A 17,796-nucleotide genomic window follows, 5' to 3' on the forward strand; every position below is an offset into this window, starting at 1 on the left:
AAAACAGATAGATCCACCTGGAAATTGGAAGCAGATAAGATCGCCTGACAATTTTTTTTATTTTGAATTATGTGTTAGGGGAAGTATTTGCATATGCATACAGGTGCCCTCCGAGACTAGAGGTATTAGATTCCCTGGAGCTGGCACTGAAGGTTTTTGTGAGCTGCCCTACATAGATGCTGGGAACAGAATTGGATCCTGTGGAAGAGTAGTAAGTGCTCTTAACTAGAAAACCATCTCTTCAACCCCGATTTCTTCCTTTTAAAGTTTTTCATATTTGTTCAGTTCATTTGATTATTGTATTCTCTCCTGTTTTGTCTCTGTGAATCCCTGTATTTCATTTTCTTGACTGTCACTTTTAAAATTTGAAGAGATACATAATTAAGAGAACATGTTCAGTGTACCACATTAAATATGGAAGGAATCTGTTCATGTGCTCTTTATGACAGCATTATTTAGATATCATTGATATACTTTTTATCTTTGTGTGTATGTGTGTGTCTGTAAGAGATATGTGTATATGTGTGGGGAGGAAGCATGCATGTATCATGGCATGCCTGGGGACTATAGGAAAACTTCAGTGTCAATCCTTGATCTTCATTGTGTACACTATGGTATCTGATGCATGACCTTCCAGGGATTCTCCTATCTCGCCATCTCACTTTCAATGTAAGAATGCAGGGATCACGCACACACACACACACACACACACTCACATACACACACAATAGCTTTAGTTCTATCTGTAAAATCCTATATGAAGAGCCAGATGTAGCAGCACTGACTTGTAATCTTAGTACTCCCATGGTGAGATTGGATGTGGAGATGGAAAAAATCATTCAGAAATATGTGTACATAGCAAAGCAGCAAAAATGAGAGGCCCTGACTCAGAGCAAAGAGACTTAAGCCACAGAAAATTGTCCTCTGACCCTCACATGCATGCTGTGGTACATACACTCCCCCATATACAAATAAACATTTCTTTAAAGGCAGATCCAGCAGGGCGGTGGTGGTGCACACTTTTAATCCCAGCACTCAGGAAGCAGAGGCAGAAAGATCTCTGTGAGTTTCAGGTCAGTCTGGTCTATAGAGTGAGTTCCAGGACAGCCAGAGCTGTTACACAGAGAAACCCTGTTTCGAAAAACAAAATAGAAAAAAAGAAAAGGGCAGATCTATTGGACTTTGTTTAGTTTTACTGTCTATGTCTGTAAAATGAAAACACTGTACAATAGAGTGTTGTTAAGGGTTGAAGGAATATATATGTGTGGATGCGTTTAGCATAGTGATTGGCTCACAACTTGAATTCTATTACTACTTTCCTTATCTTTACATAAACATCCTTCCATTGACTTGAATGACAGAGCTGGATACAGTATAAGAGCCATCATAATTCATTTGCTAGTCCTCAAGATTTCTAATATTACATCAGGTCTCTGTAGATGCAAGTTTTCCTGTCCCACAGCTGCTCTCAAACACTCAGAGGCTTATAATAATTATAAATGCTCAGTTGATAGCATAGGCTTGTTATTAGCTAACCCTTACATTTAAATTAATCCATATTTCTGTGTGTACTTTGCCTTGTGGCTCATGGCTTGCTGACTCATCTTTACATGTTTTTTTTTTTTCTGGCGGGGGGGGGGGGTCAAGACAGGGTTTCTCTGTGACTTTGGAGCCTGTCCTGGAACTAGCTCTGTAGACCAGGCTGGTCTCGAACTCACAGAGATCCGCTTTACATGTTTTGTTTGCTCAGCGGCTGGCTGGCTTTTTTTTTCCTCACTCCCCTTCCTCCTCCCATCATTCTCTCTGTCTGGCTGTCTTTTCCAATCTCTTCTTACCCTGCTATCAGCCAATCAGCTTTTTATTAATGTAACCCACAGCAGGTCCCAAAGCACAGATTTTGCACACTACGTATTGTTTTATGAGTACTTTATGAGTGGTGCTATTTGAATAAAGTAAAAATAGGTAAGATTTTTGGACAGGTATCAATATATAAAGAAGAAAATGAACGAGGAATGTTAAATAATTTGATAATTCTATCAAAAATTTAAGAAGATTGAATGCCAAAATCTTTCACAAAAAGAGAACATTTTCCAGGTCATTTTATGAAATCATTGTTAAAAATCAGAAATGTCCCATTGTGAATTTAAGCAAAAAACAGTCTTCAGCTAAATGACAGCAGGAGTAGGTATCTATTTCAGGGGTATAGAGGTCCTGGGTTCAATCCCCAATGCCGTATACCACCATACCTACATGTGCACACGCATACCCACACATAATGTGCATGTGTGTGTGTATAAAATCTAAATCCACCAACATAATATAAGAGTAAATACATTGATCGAATGTCAGATTAGCATAACGCATAGAAGTCAAACATTGAACATCCCATTATCCAAGGATATATCAAGGGCGAAAAAAAAACACATGATTTTCCTATTAATGACAGAAAAGAAATTTGTAAAATAAACGTCCATTTTCGGTAACAAATTATTCAACAAACTAGAAATAAAAAAGACTATGTTTGATCTGGTAAAGAGTACCCATGAAAATCCATAGGTAGTGTCATACTCAATAACAGAAGAGTGACTGCTTTAGTCATTGATATTTGTTATTAATGCTGAGGAACGTGCCTGAAGTAGCTAGGGTCGAGGAAAACAGTAAAAGATATGTGAATTAGAAAGAAAGTAAAATGTCTCCCTACAGATAGCACGACTTTACATTTGGTAAACTCTAAGGTATCCAATGACAACAAAATTTAACAAAAGTAAACAATGATCCTTCCTTGGAGAAGCCCACTTTATGCTTTCTTCTGTGGGGCCCTTCTCTATTAACCTTTATGCTTAAAATCCATCTTAAAATATCTGTGATAAGCCCCAGCTAGGCATAGTTGCACAAACCTTTAATCCCAGAACTTGTCAGGCAGAGGCATAGGGATCTCTGAGTCCATGGCCAGCGTAGTCTACAAAGTGAATTCCAGGACAGTCAGGGCTCCATAGAGAAACCTTGTCTCAAAAAAAGCAGTAGTAATAATAATAAAATAAGTCCCAACTCTACTTCATAAAAATAGAATAAATAAATTCAGCAGGGTTTCAAAACACAGTCATATTCTATTTACTAGCACTAAATAATATGAAGACTGATTATAAAAATAATTCTGAGGAGGAGACCACAACAGGAACATGGGGAGGTATCAACCTCCTCTAAAGCCCTAACCCTTGATCTAGGCTTGCGGGGCATTCTTGCAGCCTCATTTCCTGCCAAGTGCATCCAAGAAGCAAAAGGTGCCTTGGAAGACAAAAAAAAAAAAAAAAAAAAAAAAAAAAGAAAGAAAAAGAAAGGAAGGTGCTAGAAAAGGGGGTCCATTCCCAGAGTCCGTATCTCTGTGACCCCATGAAGGAATAAGGGACAGGGTCAGAGACTGCAAAGGGGACCCAAGAACCCTAATCTGCAGACTGCCTTGTGAGCCTCACTAAAACTGGACCCGGACCTCTATGTCATCATCTTCATTGCCTCTGTGAACGGCCTTTAGCAAGTGTGTGAGAGAAAGGAGAGTGTGTTCCAGGAAGACGAGCAAAGATGAGGATTATTTAACTTGTTTTTTTTTTCTCCTTTTCTCAATAAAAAAAAAAAGATGAGGATTATTTGTAGGAAGATTGTCTTCTTTTCTGGATTTGGGGAACTCACTGTGGGAGTCTTTCTGAGTAGCATACAAATAGGTGACTGTTCATTCGAAACACAGACAAAGAATAGCTGCCTTCGTGTGTGAGTGTGTGTCTGTGTGTGTGTGTGTGTGTGTGTGTGTGTGTGTGTGTGTGTGGTTTTTCGAGGCAGGATTAATGTCCACAGATGTTTCCAATTAGTTAAATTGATGATCATGTAACAAATACAAAGATATGTTCTTAGATTCTCAAAATCAATAGATCTCTCTGTTTTGCTAAGGGCTCTGTGTGTATCCTGGGCTCACCTTTAGTAATTCAGCATGTTTTAGCTCTGTGTCTTTGGAGTTTTGTTTATACAGAACCTCTCATGTTCAGTCAGAGAGGAGAGATTTGGACTTCTTGAGTTTTTCTGGCATTATGAGCAGCCCAGCACATGTGTAGTCTTCTAGAATCTAAGGAATATATCAAATCTTTTCACAGATCCTTATAGATACTTCATTATCAGATTTTCCTTGAAGCTTTTTGGCAGATCTCTTTTGTTCCAACTAGTGTGAATGTGTTATGTATCTAGAATGTTAAATTATGTGACTTTTTTCAACAGATGTCCTGGGGATCGCTAGATAAGCTCTGAGTTAAATTAAATAAAGACAAGCCCTGGACAATAGGCTTGTCCAAGGAGCTGCCAAACAGGTCAAATAATAACAATTCTCTAGAGAATGAGCTATTTAGAGGCTCTAAAACTATTTTATCCCAGTGGCTTCTAGTGTCTTTGTTTTTTGTGGATGCTGTAGTTCTATAGTTGAGTGTTAAACTAAACAGAGAAAATGAAATGGATTTGCTGTCGGTCCTAAGAGCAGCCAGTCCTGGGCAGGGCCCAGGCACACCACACAGCAGGTCTCCAAAGGTGACTGGTCCCCTGGGCATCCCCAACAGCTAGCCATGTGGGCGGCAGGTGGGCAAGGGGCAGACAGATAGGCACACCATGCAGATGGGTTTGCTGCAAGCTGCCAGGGTCCCAAAAGCAGCCAGTCCCGAGCAGGGCGGCACAAAAGACCACACGGCAGCTCTCCACGTGACTGTGTGACTGCCGCCAGCAGGCAAGAGAGAAGGATAAATATACCATACAAAGTAAAGTTAGACATTTCCTAGGTGGATTATGGAGGGAAAGGAAAAGAGAGAAAAGAAGAGGGGGGGGAGAGAAGGAAAGGGGATAGGAAGAGAGAAAGTGGGACTCTGAGGCTGCAAGCAGGAAGGGAGTGGGCATGGCTTGTCTCTTAAAGAGACAGAACAATCATTACAGAAAATATAAATCAGGAAGCGTGAAATGTAACAAAATTCAGTTTTTTCTGAGATTAATCCATTTTTCCTTACTAAACTTTTTGTCCTTGTTTGCTTTTGTTATTGTGATAAAATTTTAACTAAAACCAGTTTAGGAGAGGAGGGAGTTTATTTAGCTTACAGATTACAGTCATTATTCCCATCATTGGGAAGCAAAGGCAGAAACTAGAGACAGGAATCTGGAGGCAGGAACTAAAAGTGGAGACCATGGAAAAGCGCCGCTTAATGGCTTACTCTGCATGGCTTACTCAGTTTGCTTTCTTAAGTAACCCAAGACCAGCCCAGAGGTGGCACAACCCACAACTGAATAGTCCCCTCCTACATCAAACATTAATTTAAAAAAAAAACTCCCCATATGACAATCTGATGGAAGCAATACTTACGTTAAGGTTCTTTCTTTCCAGCTGACTCTGTCATGTTCACAAAGCTAGATAGTACATTCTCCTTGGATTATGTAATACTGAATTGTTTAATTAGTCTTATTCACCTCATTATTTTCATGGACACAGATTTATTACAGGTTTTTGCTTTGTTTTGTTTTAGGGTTTTGTTTGGGGGTGGTATTGGGAGTTAAATGCGGGCTGTTGGGTATGCTAAGTATACCTTCTACCATTGACTTCAGCCCCAGGAATTTTTGGATTTTTACATTCCCATTCATAAAGTGTTTTTCTTAACAGTCAAAGTGTTCCTAATATTCAAAAAAGCATGTTCTTACTATCAAATGCTTGATTGAGACTCTACTTTTGCTTACAGAGTGATATCCGTGGACTCAGTCTGACAGTTCTGCGGGTGCTAGTCTGCCCTGGGCTTAAAGATTTAGGTGTGGATCTAGAGTTGATGTAAAGCTGTCTTGAGTCTGCCAAATTTGACTCTCTTCCCATATAGTCTGGAAGAATGTCCTGAATTCATTCTCACATAACCTGTAAGAGACAAGCAACTCAGAGAGGGAACCAAATCTAACCCACTAGTACCATATATTCTCCTAGCAGAAATTTCAGAAAGGGCCACCTGAGGAACTGGGGACAGCAGTAGTAGCATTGTCTTATATTGTTTCTCTTCTGTGGTTAGGAATTTCTGCTGAAGATTTTCTGTGTGTTCAGAAACCTAATGAAGATGAGTGTCTTCCCTCGAGACTGGATGGTGATGAGACTCTTGACAAGCAAGTAAGGAAAGGCCTGTACTGGCGTCCATAGAGCTTTAAGTCAAGCTGGGGGTTAATATGTATATGTAAGTGAGAGGAAGATTAAGACCAAGACGAGGAAGAGAGAAATTGACAAATATGAAATACGTTTGGAGATAGAATCCACAAGATTTGCCCACTGGCCATAAAGACAATGAAAGAAAAGAATCAAAGATAATTCAAAAAGCAGAATCTACAGAAGTGTGGATAGAAAAAGACATGTTAAAGATGGGAAATATAATACTAAGAAAGAGCCATTAGCCTCTGTTGCTCTGCAGCTTTAGGCAGCATTCCAAGATCCCCTCCTGATCTGAGTTGTATTGTCTGCCAGACAGTACTTGCCTCCTAATGCTAACTCTCCACCTAAGCCTTGGCTGTAAAGCTCTTAGCACTGTAGAGCTTTGGCAATATAGATGGGATGCTAAAACTGTCTTAACATGTCTGCCCCACTCATATTTCTAACCTGTGCTTCCTCTTGGCAAACTAGACAAGTGATACGTGTAGTAAGACGTTTGTTCATTCTCTGTGTCTACTGTAGACTACTTGGTCTTCACTATTTAGCCTACTGCCTTCTTTCACTGATTTGTCTTTTATGTTGGCATTGTATAGAATGCAGTCAACTTACTTGTTACGTATATTAGCAAAGCACTGTGAGCTTTTTTTCAAAATGAGCTCTTCATAGGGCCTTTTTTCCTTAAAACCTGCAAATGTTTTGTCCAAAACAAAAGAATGATAGGAAGTTGCACATATATTTCCTCAAATAGTGGTTTTTCTATCTAGATCCTTCTTATTTATATCTCTTAGTTACACTTAGAAAACTTTATCTTTTGCAACCTGTCCTGCAGGGGTAGTCTTTCTTTCACCCGTACCCTTGCACCTGCTCTGCTGGAAGTCTAGTCTCTTTTATATACTATTTTGCTTCTGTATAAAGACCCATATGGTCACTTTTTTTTATTGAAAATAGAGGGGGCTGGAGAGATGGCTCAGTGGTTAAGAGCATTGCCTGCTCTTCCAAAGGTCCTGAGTTCAATTCCCAGCAACCACATGGTGGCTCACAACCATCTGTAATAAGGTCTGGTGCCCTCTTCTGGCCTGCAGGCATACACACAGACAGAATATTGTATACATAATAAATAAATAAATAAATAAATATTTTTTAAAAAAGAAATAAAAGAAAATAGATTGTTATTTTCACATAATGTGTCATGATTATGTTTTCCCCTCCCTCTACTCCTCTCGGTTCCTCCCCACTTCTCCTCCCATCCCAATTCATTCTCTTTCTGTCTCTCATTAGAAAAGGACAGGCTTCTAGGAGATAATAGTAAAATATAATAAGATAAAACAAAACTATTACACTAGAGTTGGTCAGATATGATGAACAGAAGGAAAACCATTAAAAGGAAAAAAGCCCAAAAGAAGGCACAGGAATCAGAGACCCACTTGTTCACACACTCAGGAATACCATTAAAAACACTAAACTGAAAGCCATAATATATGTGCACAGGACCTGGTATAGACCCATGATGTAGGGTCTACAGGCCATGGAGGCCCTGTGCATGCTGCCTCAGTCTCTGTGAGTTCATGTATGAGCTTTGAAAATGTTGGTTTAGAAAGCCTTGTTTTCTTGGTGTCCTCTGTGCCCTTACATTCTTACACTCTTTTCATCTATACTTATCTGGTAGATCAGGTGGCCACTCTTAAGCATAATTTCTTTGCCACATAGCCAAGGCCTCTTTAAGAAAACCCTTTAACTTCCCTTCCCTTAACAGAACATTTCCCTTCATTTACACCTCAACTCATGGTCTTAATTCTCATAGACTAACTTCCTATTTCTACTTTTGGTATGTTCCAGGCTAAGATTAAGCCTGATATTCTAGTGATATTCTATTCTAAAGGCTGAAGCCCAGTGAGACAGTACAAGACAAAAGGAACTATTTAATCACTGTTAACGCTTATTCTCTGGTAAAATAATAAACTTATGCTCTAAATCCTACAAAGTGATTATAATCTGTGTTGTTATCCAAAGATCACCAATTTTAAAAAAAATTACTTTTTGAGCTAGAAAAAATCTTAAAGAACAACAAGACTTAGAAGAGTTATCAGTGACCCACTGGCATCCTTTGCTATCTCACCTTCTAAGAGGAATTTCTCTGAAACTGGTTTTCTGTAGAGTTGATCCATTTTCTCTTTCCTCTAAAGCCACATCTTATATAAGAGCACATTGTCTTCAAGACGATTGCCTACAAGCAGACAACAGATGCTAGGCTCTGCCACTGTTGGTCTTTTAATTCTCCCAATGCCTTGTTTCCTCACTGCAGTATTATAGTCACTACTGTCCAGTACCTGTCCTCTGCACTGCACAAGAATTTCACAGAGACAGACTTTGACTTCAAGGTAGGAGCCCCTAAAATGCATCATTGTCACAATAACCCTAGAAAACTAAAGTCCATACTCACCCCTTTTTTGCTTTAGTAATATATTCATAGTACCATAGATTCCTAGGCTGATGGCTATTGTAATGCGATCTGAGAGCCCCCCTGGTAGAAATACTGGGAGCCAGGCATCTATAAAGATGCCTGTTGTTGGCTTCAGAAAGAATCAAGAAAGCAAAAATTGGGAAAAGCCTATTTCTACAGATAGTTAAAGGGGGAAAAGTTCTTAAGAATTTATGATTGTAAAATGGACTCTGTGATACACGCATGTATTTAGTTACTTCCCCCTGCAAGGTTAAGGACTTAGGCAATCACATAATTCTTTTTCTGTCTCTCTAGGTGTGGAATTCTTATTTTAGCCTGGCAGTTCTGTTCATAAACCAGCCAAGTCTTCAGCTAGAAATCATTACTTCAGCCAAGAGGAAGAAGATTCTAGATAAGTAAGACAGATGCCTTCTGTGCATCTCTCTACTACTTGCCCAGATGGAACTATTTTTCTATAACAGATTCTTTCAGAAGTCCAGAAGTTTCTCATATGGGTGGTTTTCCAAGGAGCCGAATATGAAAAGTTCAGTCTTAGCATTTTGAGAGCATTAGAAATAACAGTGCTGATGTTCTGACCTCATTCAATCTTCAGGCCTGTCTCTCTCCATTAACAGTTGGCTCTGTGTTACTATTTTCAGGTATGGAGACATGCGTGTGATGATGGCATATGAACTGTTCAGCATGTGGCAGAATCTTGGTAGGTCTTTTCTACTGATTCTTTCTTTCATATACTGCATAGGTAAATAAAAAAGTACAAGAACTAATAATTCTCCACAGCTTTCTGAATATCACTTCATACCCCAAAGATCCTCACACAGCTTTAACATAGCACCTCAGATGAATAATGTAATGTAGCATATGTATATAAAACCCTCCTTGGCAGGGAGAATTTGGCTAAGAGATCCTAGTATGACATGTGCACTCCATTTTAAGAACAGAAATTTAAGGAGTAAAAGAAAGACGCAGTCGTTTTTTCCAGTTTGGGAATCCATGCTGTTAGAGCCTCTGTACTACTCATTACAGGCTTAGAAGTGTAGATCATGGAGACAGCATTGTCAACAGAAGTTTCTGTCCTGCCCAGTTCCACAGCCATTCAGTTCCTAAGAAACACACAGAGGCTTATATTAGTTACAAACTGTTTGACCTATTGCTCAGGCTTATTATTAACTAGCTCTTAAAACTTAAACCATAATTTTTGTCTATGTTAGCTATGTGGCTTGGTACCTTTTATCAGTGCAGAATTCTCATCTTGCTTCCTCTGGGTCTGGGTGGCAACTGTAGACTGAGCCTTTCCTCTTCCCAGAATTCTCCTAGTCTGGTCACCCCACCTGTATTCCTGCCTGGCTACTGGCCAATCAACATTTTATTAAACCAATGTGAGTGACAGTTCTTTACAGGGTTCAAAAGCATTATCCCACAGCACAACATGAAAACAAGGACAAGTATTGATTTTAATATAAGATCAAAATAAATTTTGGACATATCCATCCAGATCATGTGTCTGATACCACTTACATGAAAGATCATGAAAGATGAAAGTTAGAGCCTTTAGATGAGATTGACTTTTGGCTTTTTCTTTGAACACCTTTAATAGATACTACTTTGAATCTAAAATGGTCATATCAGTGTTTCTGGTAGAGTCTTCAAGTTGCCTAGATGACTAGCTGTGCCACATGGAATTCTAGAGGGATATGAGTCTTCTGTCAGGAAGATTTTTAAAAAAATAGTTATTTCCAATGAAATTTAATATAAGCTAAGCTTGTGCCTCTTAAGCCATAGGAATGGCGGTCATAGAATCTTAAGGTTGTCTGTGAACTTTCCTCACTGTGATCTAGAGATAAAAAGTAATGTGTAAAATAGCAATAGAAGGCACTAAAGAGATGACTCAGCAGTTAAAAGCACTGGCTACTCTTCTTGAGGACCGGGGTTCAATTCCCAGCTCCCACATGCTGACTCACAACCGCCTGTAATTTCATTTCCAGTGAATTTGATGCCCTCTTCTGACCTCTGCAGGCACTAAGCATGTATATGGTACTCTTAACATACATGCAGACAAAGCACCCATGCATATAAAATAAAAAAAATGTAAGACAGCAATAGGACTCTTCATCCCTCAGTAGAGTTGTGTTTCCAAATAGTCCTTCTAGCTTTACCCATCTTAATACCTGCCCACAACAGAATTTGGATATATATTTCAACACTGAACTTGACTTTGAAATTCCTAGGAACAGACGAGACTGACAACTATACCAGGTACCAAGATCAGAGTATGCAAAGTGCATCTTAGAGCTAACATTTACTTCATAGACAGGCTTCCAAAATGAAAGAAACAAAGATAGTAGCCTGGTTTCAACCCCCAATACTGCCAAATATTTTTAGCTGTTGGATTTGTCTTATAAAGCCATTCATTGCTTTTGAAGGAAGTAACAGTCTCTCTCTGGTCCCCCAAAACTAGCTTTCCTTGACTGTAGCAGTTACTACACCAGCAAACAGTTCCCTCTGTAGTCTCTGGAGGGCTAAAAACGGAAATCTGAAGTTGGTTCTTTCTGTTCCACCACTGCAAACAAAAGTCCTCAGGACTGACCCTAGGTTCTCGGATACTCACTAGAGAACAGACCAACCAGAGGAAAAGCTGTATCACTCACTTCACTTCCCATAAGAAGGCCTCATAAAGGAAGTTGTGGGGTGAGCAGATCTGATCAGAGTGGATATATTCCTACCAAAAGAATACAATGTGAAGAATGGGCAGAAGGACAGCCTATTGGGGTGAAGCTATGCAGTAAACTCTTAGCAGCTTAGGTAGAGGGGTTTTAGCATACATGGGTGTGGGCCTTTAAGGGATCCATGTACTTCAGGCATTTGGTAGCTTAACCTTGGACTGGGCTTCCTGATCATTGAATTGCCTTCTAGAAGTAGAGTGTTTAAGCAGAAACATGCTGACCTCCCTTACTAAACAGAAGCTGTAGATGTCTGAAACTCTTAGCACATCACTCATCTGTAGAATGTAAGCTCTTTCCTTGCTCTGAAGGTTTTAGGGTAGTTAATAAAACTTTACAGGAAATTTTTTGAAAAGCAATTTTGTGCTCTTTGAACATGTTTCAAATTGACTAGACCAGTTCATTTAAAACTCTAAAAAGATGAGGGAGTGAGCTAGAGGGATGCCATAGCACTTAAGAGCACTGACTGCTCTTCCAGAGGACCCAGGTTTGACTCGAAGCACCAACTTCATGGTTCACAACCATCTTTAACTCTGTTTCCCAGGGGATCAGATGCCTTTTTCTGGCACCTGATATTAAGTGACACCATCTGGTATCTAGTACCAGGTACCCACATGGCACACAGGCATACATTCAGGTAAGACACTCATATACATAAAATAAAATGATAAATGTTTTTAAATGATTTTAAAAATAATAAAATAAAAATTTAAAAAGCAGAGGGAGTATCTCAAAAACCATAGAATAAATCACCTTTTACCCTTGTAAATTTCTAGTATAAATGAACAATTGAAGGTGGAGTATGTTAGTTTGACTTTTTCAGTACTGAGAAATTCAGATCTATCTCAGAACCTCGCACATGCTAGGCAAACACTGTACCACCACTAAGCCTAGATTCCTAACTCCACTATAAATTGTAATATGTGCTTGACCCCACTTACGTATTTTCCATGTAAGAAACAAAGCAAGAAAGAAGTAATATTTGTTGGGTTTTATTGATCAGGTGAACATAAGATCCACTTTATTCCGGGAATGATCGGTCCTTTTCTGGGTGTGACACTGGTCCCACAGCCAGAAGTTCGGAATATCATGATTCCTATCTTTCATGACATGATGGACTGGGAACAGAGGAAAAATGGCAACTTCAAGCAGGTAAAATGATAACTTCAGTGTTTGTTGTCCTCTCCTCTGAAATTAACCTATTTGTATCAGGCAGGTAGTCCAAATGGCTTGGCCATGGTTCTAATAGGGAAGTAACTATCTTAAATCCTGCTTTAGAGTTTATATATGACTCACTGATAGCAACTGATATGCAAATTTTCATCATCAAGCTAGAGACCAGATCCTAACATTCAGGAAAATTGCTATGAGTTTGAGGCCAGCCTGAACTACATAGCAAGTACTAATGCCTGGACTACATAGCAGTAACTTTTTTCAAAGACAAATAAGCAAACAATAGAATTAGAGGAAAGGGATAAACATGTTAAGAACTCTCTGAAAAGAACAACAGAGACTGAACTCTCCTAGTTTCCCTAAGAAAAGAGTACTGGGAGCATGCTGTCCTTCCTCTACCATGTGACCCAGGGATTTGTAAGGCTGGAGCCAGACCAGATGACTTTTCAGAGCCTCCCTAAGTTTCTGGCCAGCATTGGCAGTAATCTCTAGTTTGATCATAGGAAAGGCAAGCATAGGGGACAGTTGTCTTAGAAGCTGATTGGTGTTACAGGGATGAGGATCTCCTTTTGACAACCTGCTTGTGAGCTGTCCCACTATGAGAATGGTCTGGTTGAAGTGTTAAAAAAGTTCAGCCACCAGCACGGGGTACATTCCTAAATGAGTACATGGAGGTGTAGCTTTAATACCTTATTAAACAATTACTGTTTTTAAAAGTCTACCATAAACCCTGTTTTTTATGATTTTTTGTTTTCAGGGCAGGAATTATCATACAAAAATAGAGAAAATAGGCATAAGTGATAAGCCCCAGTGAAGGAGAGATGAACAAAGGAGTTATAGCAAACTGAATCAGCCTTTACCAGCCTGATACAGAGCACATTCCTGACCATATTAGGATGGGATGTTGGTTAGGGGTGAGGGTCTCTCACACAATAAACATCTATGCGTTATCCCAGACAGGTACAGATAAGAAGACATAGAGGAGAAACAACAGATATGATAGATTTTTGGATCATGTGTTTGTGCAGTGACAGAAGCTATCATCATTGAAAGTTGAGCATGCCAATTTTGGCCATCTGAACTGTGCTGAGGCTAGAGCGAGGCTTTAATGAAATGAAGCCCATCGAGGAAGAGAAGAAGGTTCAAAAAATGAACTCTGGAGGGAGCTTCTATAAGCTCCAAGTGGGAGCTGAGAGACAAGAATGACAAGGTCACAGAGACCAAGAAGGGTTAGCCATGGGCCTTAAGCAACTCCTAGGGGAAGAGGGCACAAAACAGGGAGGATTCTAATAGAGAAAGAAGAGAAAGTATCTTAATAAATAGAGAGGTGCCTACATAGTGGGGCCCTGGAAGGCATAGCAGGCTCCAGGAGCCAGAGAGGACAAGTAAGCAAGAAGAGATGGATGGTTAGAGAAGGTGGAGGGAAGAAGCAGCTGAAGAATTTGGAACTAAATATGATGGGTAGTGGAAGCCAGCAGAAACAAATGATCTGCACACATCAAGAGTTAAATCAGCAACTTGAGTCATTTTGAAATGTTAAGAATTTCATGGGTCTTATGGGGTGAAGGGGAACTACTGCTGAGTTGATAAATTGGAGATCCTGAGCCAAATGGCAGGTTCCATTGGTTAAAAACTGCGAGTATGGGGATATTAAGGGGAAAAATGGGAAGCAGAAGATTCTTTTTTAAGAGGTAAGCGATAAGGGGCTTAAATCCACTAAGGTTTTGGAGAGAAAGTGGGTGTTGAATCTGAGTTATATATTTGGTGAGGTTTTATAGTTGATGATGTGAGGGGCTGATGTTTGACTGTAGTTTGAGTGTCCCATACCCAGGGATCTACCTGAGAGGCTGCTAAGAGAAAGGGTGTGTCAGATCATGTGGTTTGGAGGAAAAAGAGGAGGAGAAAAGCTAGTGAGCCTGGGGTCAAGCAGATGAGGGGAACAAAAGAAATAGAGGCACCTACTTTGGCTGGGAGGTCCCTTTGCATCAAAGGGTTAGAGCAGATTAGTACCACTAGGAAGGAATAGGTTAGGGGGATACTTTTAAAGATACAACTAAATGGTTTGGTTTCATGAGCCTTGTTGCAAGGAGGCCTCTTGTTCTTCCCGGCAGCCCGGCTAGCTTAGACTCAAAATAATCACACAGAAAATCACTGCTTGACCCTTTAGCTCTAGCTTCTTATTGGTTCTTATATCTTAGTTTAACCATCTCCATTATACTATGCATCACCATGAGGTTGTTGCCTACCAGCAAAGTTTCAGCTCTCCTGTCTCTGGTGGTGGCTCCATGGTTTCTCTCTGACTCTGCCCTTCTTCCTCCCAGCATTCAGCTTAGTTTTTCCCTGCCTACCTATATTCTGCCCTCCACAGGCCCAAAGCAGTCTTTAATTAACCAATGGTATTCACAGCATACAGAGGGGAATTCCACATCAGAGCCTGGTAAGACTGTCCCCTACTCCAACAATAGAGAAATGAGAAAGAGAGGTGGGTCCCCAGAACTTCATCAGGACTAAAAAATGGGCCTGCTGTCCAGAAGGAAGGAGATAGATCACTATGATAACTAACCAAAACTCCCTTTCAGAGATGGTGGTGGTCAGGCCAAGGGAGCCCAGCCCCTGAGTTACTCATGGCCAGACCAAGGAGGTCATATAAAGGGCAATCTGGATTAATGTCCTCATACTGTGAGGTACATGGGGGCAGTCAACACACCAATACCCTTCTAGATGGCACTGTGAACATGGTTAGGATAGGTTATATGGGTTCAGACAGGCCTGGGCCCAGTGACCCTCCTGACCGTGTTTGAAACAGGAGTGCAGAGATTCTCAGGTGTTGTAGGAGGCTGCTTCTTTGTTTTACCAGCTGCCCAGACTCCTGAAATAATCACACAGAAACTATATTATTTAAATCCCTGTTTGGCCCATTAGCTCTAGCTTCTTATTGGCTAGCTTTTACATCTTAATTTAATCTATCTCCATTAATCTGTGCATCACCACGAGGTCATGGCCTACCAGCAAAGTTTCAGTGCATCTGTCTCCAGTGGTGGCTCCATGACTTCTCTCTCACTCCACCTCCTTTTTCCCAGCATTCAGTTTTGTTTTCCCCACCCACTGCTATTCTTCTCTGCAGGCCCAAGACAGTTTCTTTATTAACCAATGATATTCACAACATACAGAGGGGAATCCCACATTACTCAGGCTTTAAAGAGACCAAAAAGCCTCGGCAGTTGCTGTGGCCAGGCAAAAGGACTTTGCTAGCACCAGGTATTTTTGGCTTGGGACTTTTTCATCTCTTCTAGGGCAGAGTCTTTGGTCTGTGGAATCAGGGGTCCTCTCTCTTGATTTTTAAGTTTGGCCCTACCTTTGGGATAAGAAGTAGGTCATAAGGAATTGCTTCCCATCAGGGGTCTAAGGATCCAGATTGGTATATTATAAGAGATCTTTGTAAGGTGGGCTTTGTGTTTGTCCTGTATGACCTCTTGGATTTTTTTATAATTTACTACCTTAAGGGCATACTTGTGGAGATCACTCAGGAGGAAAGTTAAAAATCTATTCCTAGCTAGGATCCCTGGAGTATTGTAATTCTGGGTGGGTGTCATCAGCTTGGTTGATTTCTTCTACATGGATCCTAGGCTGGTCCCAGACTAGCCTGCACTCCTCTGTGAGAAGATTGTTGGCAAGAATTATATAAACATCATGAAAAGTAATGTTATAGGATTGGGTAATAAATTAGATGCCCAGTTGGTTAACATAGAGCAAGGTCTTATACATGAAGGTTGAGTACTCTGCTTTAACACCACACATTCAGCCCTGATTTGGTGGGCAGCCTGACACTGAGGAGAAAGGGAAACCAGAGAGGGAAAGAAAGAGAAGGGACTGCTGGTTGAAGTTGACAAGCGGGAGGTTCACTACTATAATAGAAAATAGTGGAGAAGCCATCTGGTTGGGCTTCATGGCTTGGAGGAGTTGTTTCCTCCTTGGTTGATTTATCCCAAAATGGCATCAAACCGTATGGTTCCTTTAAGATTACCTGAGTACAGATTTTTAACTATCAACCCCAGTGTTACAGATTTTTCAGATTTATAATCTTACTCAATATTTTTACAGATCTCAAGGTAAAATTTATACCTTAGCTGAAGTTTTAGAGAGTTAGAACAAAACCAAAAGCATACGAGATGAGTAGCAATGGTCCCCATTAGGACTACACCCTACACATAGATTTCTATTTTCAAAAAGGGAATGGTTGAATATATTGTTGTGTAATTTCCAGTGTTGGCAACAACTTGCCATGACTGCCTCTGTGTCACTTACTGCTCCTCTTTACCCCGCTATATCTTTAGAGTTCTTCCACTGTAGTGTATTTAGTCAAGTTCTTAATAACTTAGATTCATTTCAAATTTTTGTGGTTAAAATTGTCAAAAGCATCTATTCCATTTTTCCTTTGTGTGAGTATATGTAAATGCATGTCAGGTGGGCACACATCCATGTGGAAACCAAAGGTCAACTTCAAATGTGATTCCTCAGGAACCATATACCTTGGTTGGTTGGTTGGTTGGTTGGTTGGTTGGTTGGTTGGTTGGTTGATTAGAGACAGAGTAAGAAATCTCACTGACCTGGAGCTCACTGAATAGTCTCAGCTGGCCAGCAAGGAAGCCCCAGTGACTGCCATTGTTCTCCACCTCACCCAGCTCTTTACATAGTTCTGGAGTGGATCTCAGAGCATCATGCTTGCACAGCAAGCACTTTACCACTTTACTCCTCCTCTGTTCTTTTCTTAGGTAGATTTCTCAACCTAGGATCACTGTGTCAAAGAATATCTTAGTTTGCTTCCTATTGCTGCACTAAAGATACATTGATCAGAGGCATCTTGGAAAGAGTGGTTTTGATTTACACATTCTAATCGTAGTCCATTACTGGAGGAAGCCAAGGTAGGAACTTAATGAAGCAAGGCAGGAACTGAATCAGAGATCATGGAGGGGTTCTGCTTACTGGCTTTTTCCCCAGGACTTGCTCAGTTTGCTTTCTTACACATCCAAGGACCTCAGCTTGCTTTCTTATACAGCCTAGGATACTCAGGGATGATACTGCATATAGTGAACTTTCCCACATCAGTCTTAAGAAAATGGCCCCAAGATTTGCCTACAGGCCAATCTGATGGAGTCATTTTCTCATTTGAGGTCCCACTTCCCAAATAATTCTAGTTCATGTAAAGTTGGCATAAATATAATCAGCACAAAGAATAAAAACAATTAAGTTTT

The 17,796-nt window shown here is 40.2% G+C and overlaps 1 protein-coding gene across 4 annotated transcripts in view; it reads left to right on the top strand.

Moving 5' to 3' along the window:
* Positions 1-17,796, top strand: part of Dock3 (dedicator of cytokinesis 3) — a 465,111-nt gene that overhangs the window by 397,138 nt on the left and 50,177 nt on the right. For all 4 annotated transcript variants that reach the window (XM_041676723.1, XM_041676726.1, XM_041676724.1 and 1 more), the window contains exons 28-32: positions 6,066-6,160; positions 8,496-8,571; positions 8,949-9,049; positions 9,293-9,351; positions 12,375-12,523. In XM_041676723.1, coding sequence (XP_041532657.1) covers positions 6,066-6,160; positions 8,496-8,571; positions 8,949-9,049; positions 9,293-9,351; positions 12,375-12,523 — 480 coding nt within the window. The remainder of the gene's footprint in view (positions 1-6,065; positions 6,161-8,495; positions 8,572-8,948; positions 9,050-9,292; positions 9,352-12,374; positions 12,524-17,796) is intronic.

Source organism: Microtus oregoni, unplaced genomic scaffold (genome assembly GCF_018167655.1).
Source record: "Microtus oregoni isolate MIOR12 unplaced genomic scaffold, Mior012 000028F_ref0000031, whole genome shotgun sequence".
Taxonomy (NCBI): Eukaryota; Metazoa; Chordata; class Mammalia; order Rodentia; family Cricetidae; genus Microtus; species Microtus oregoni.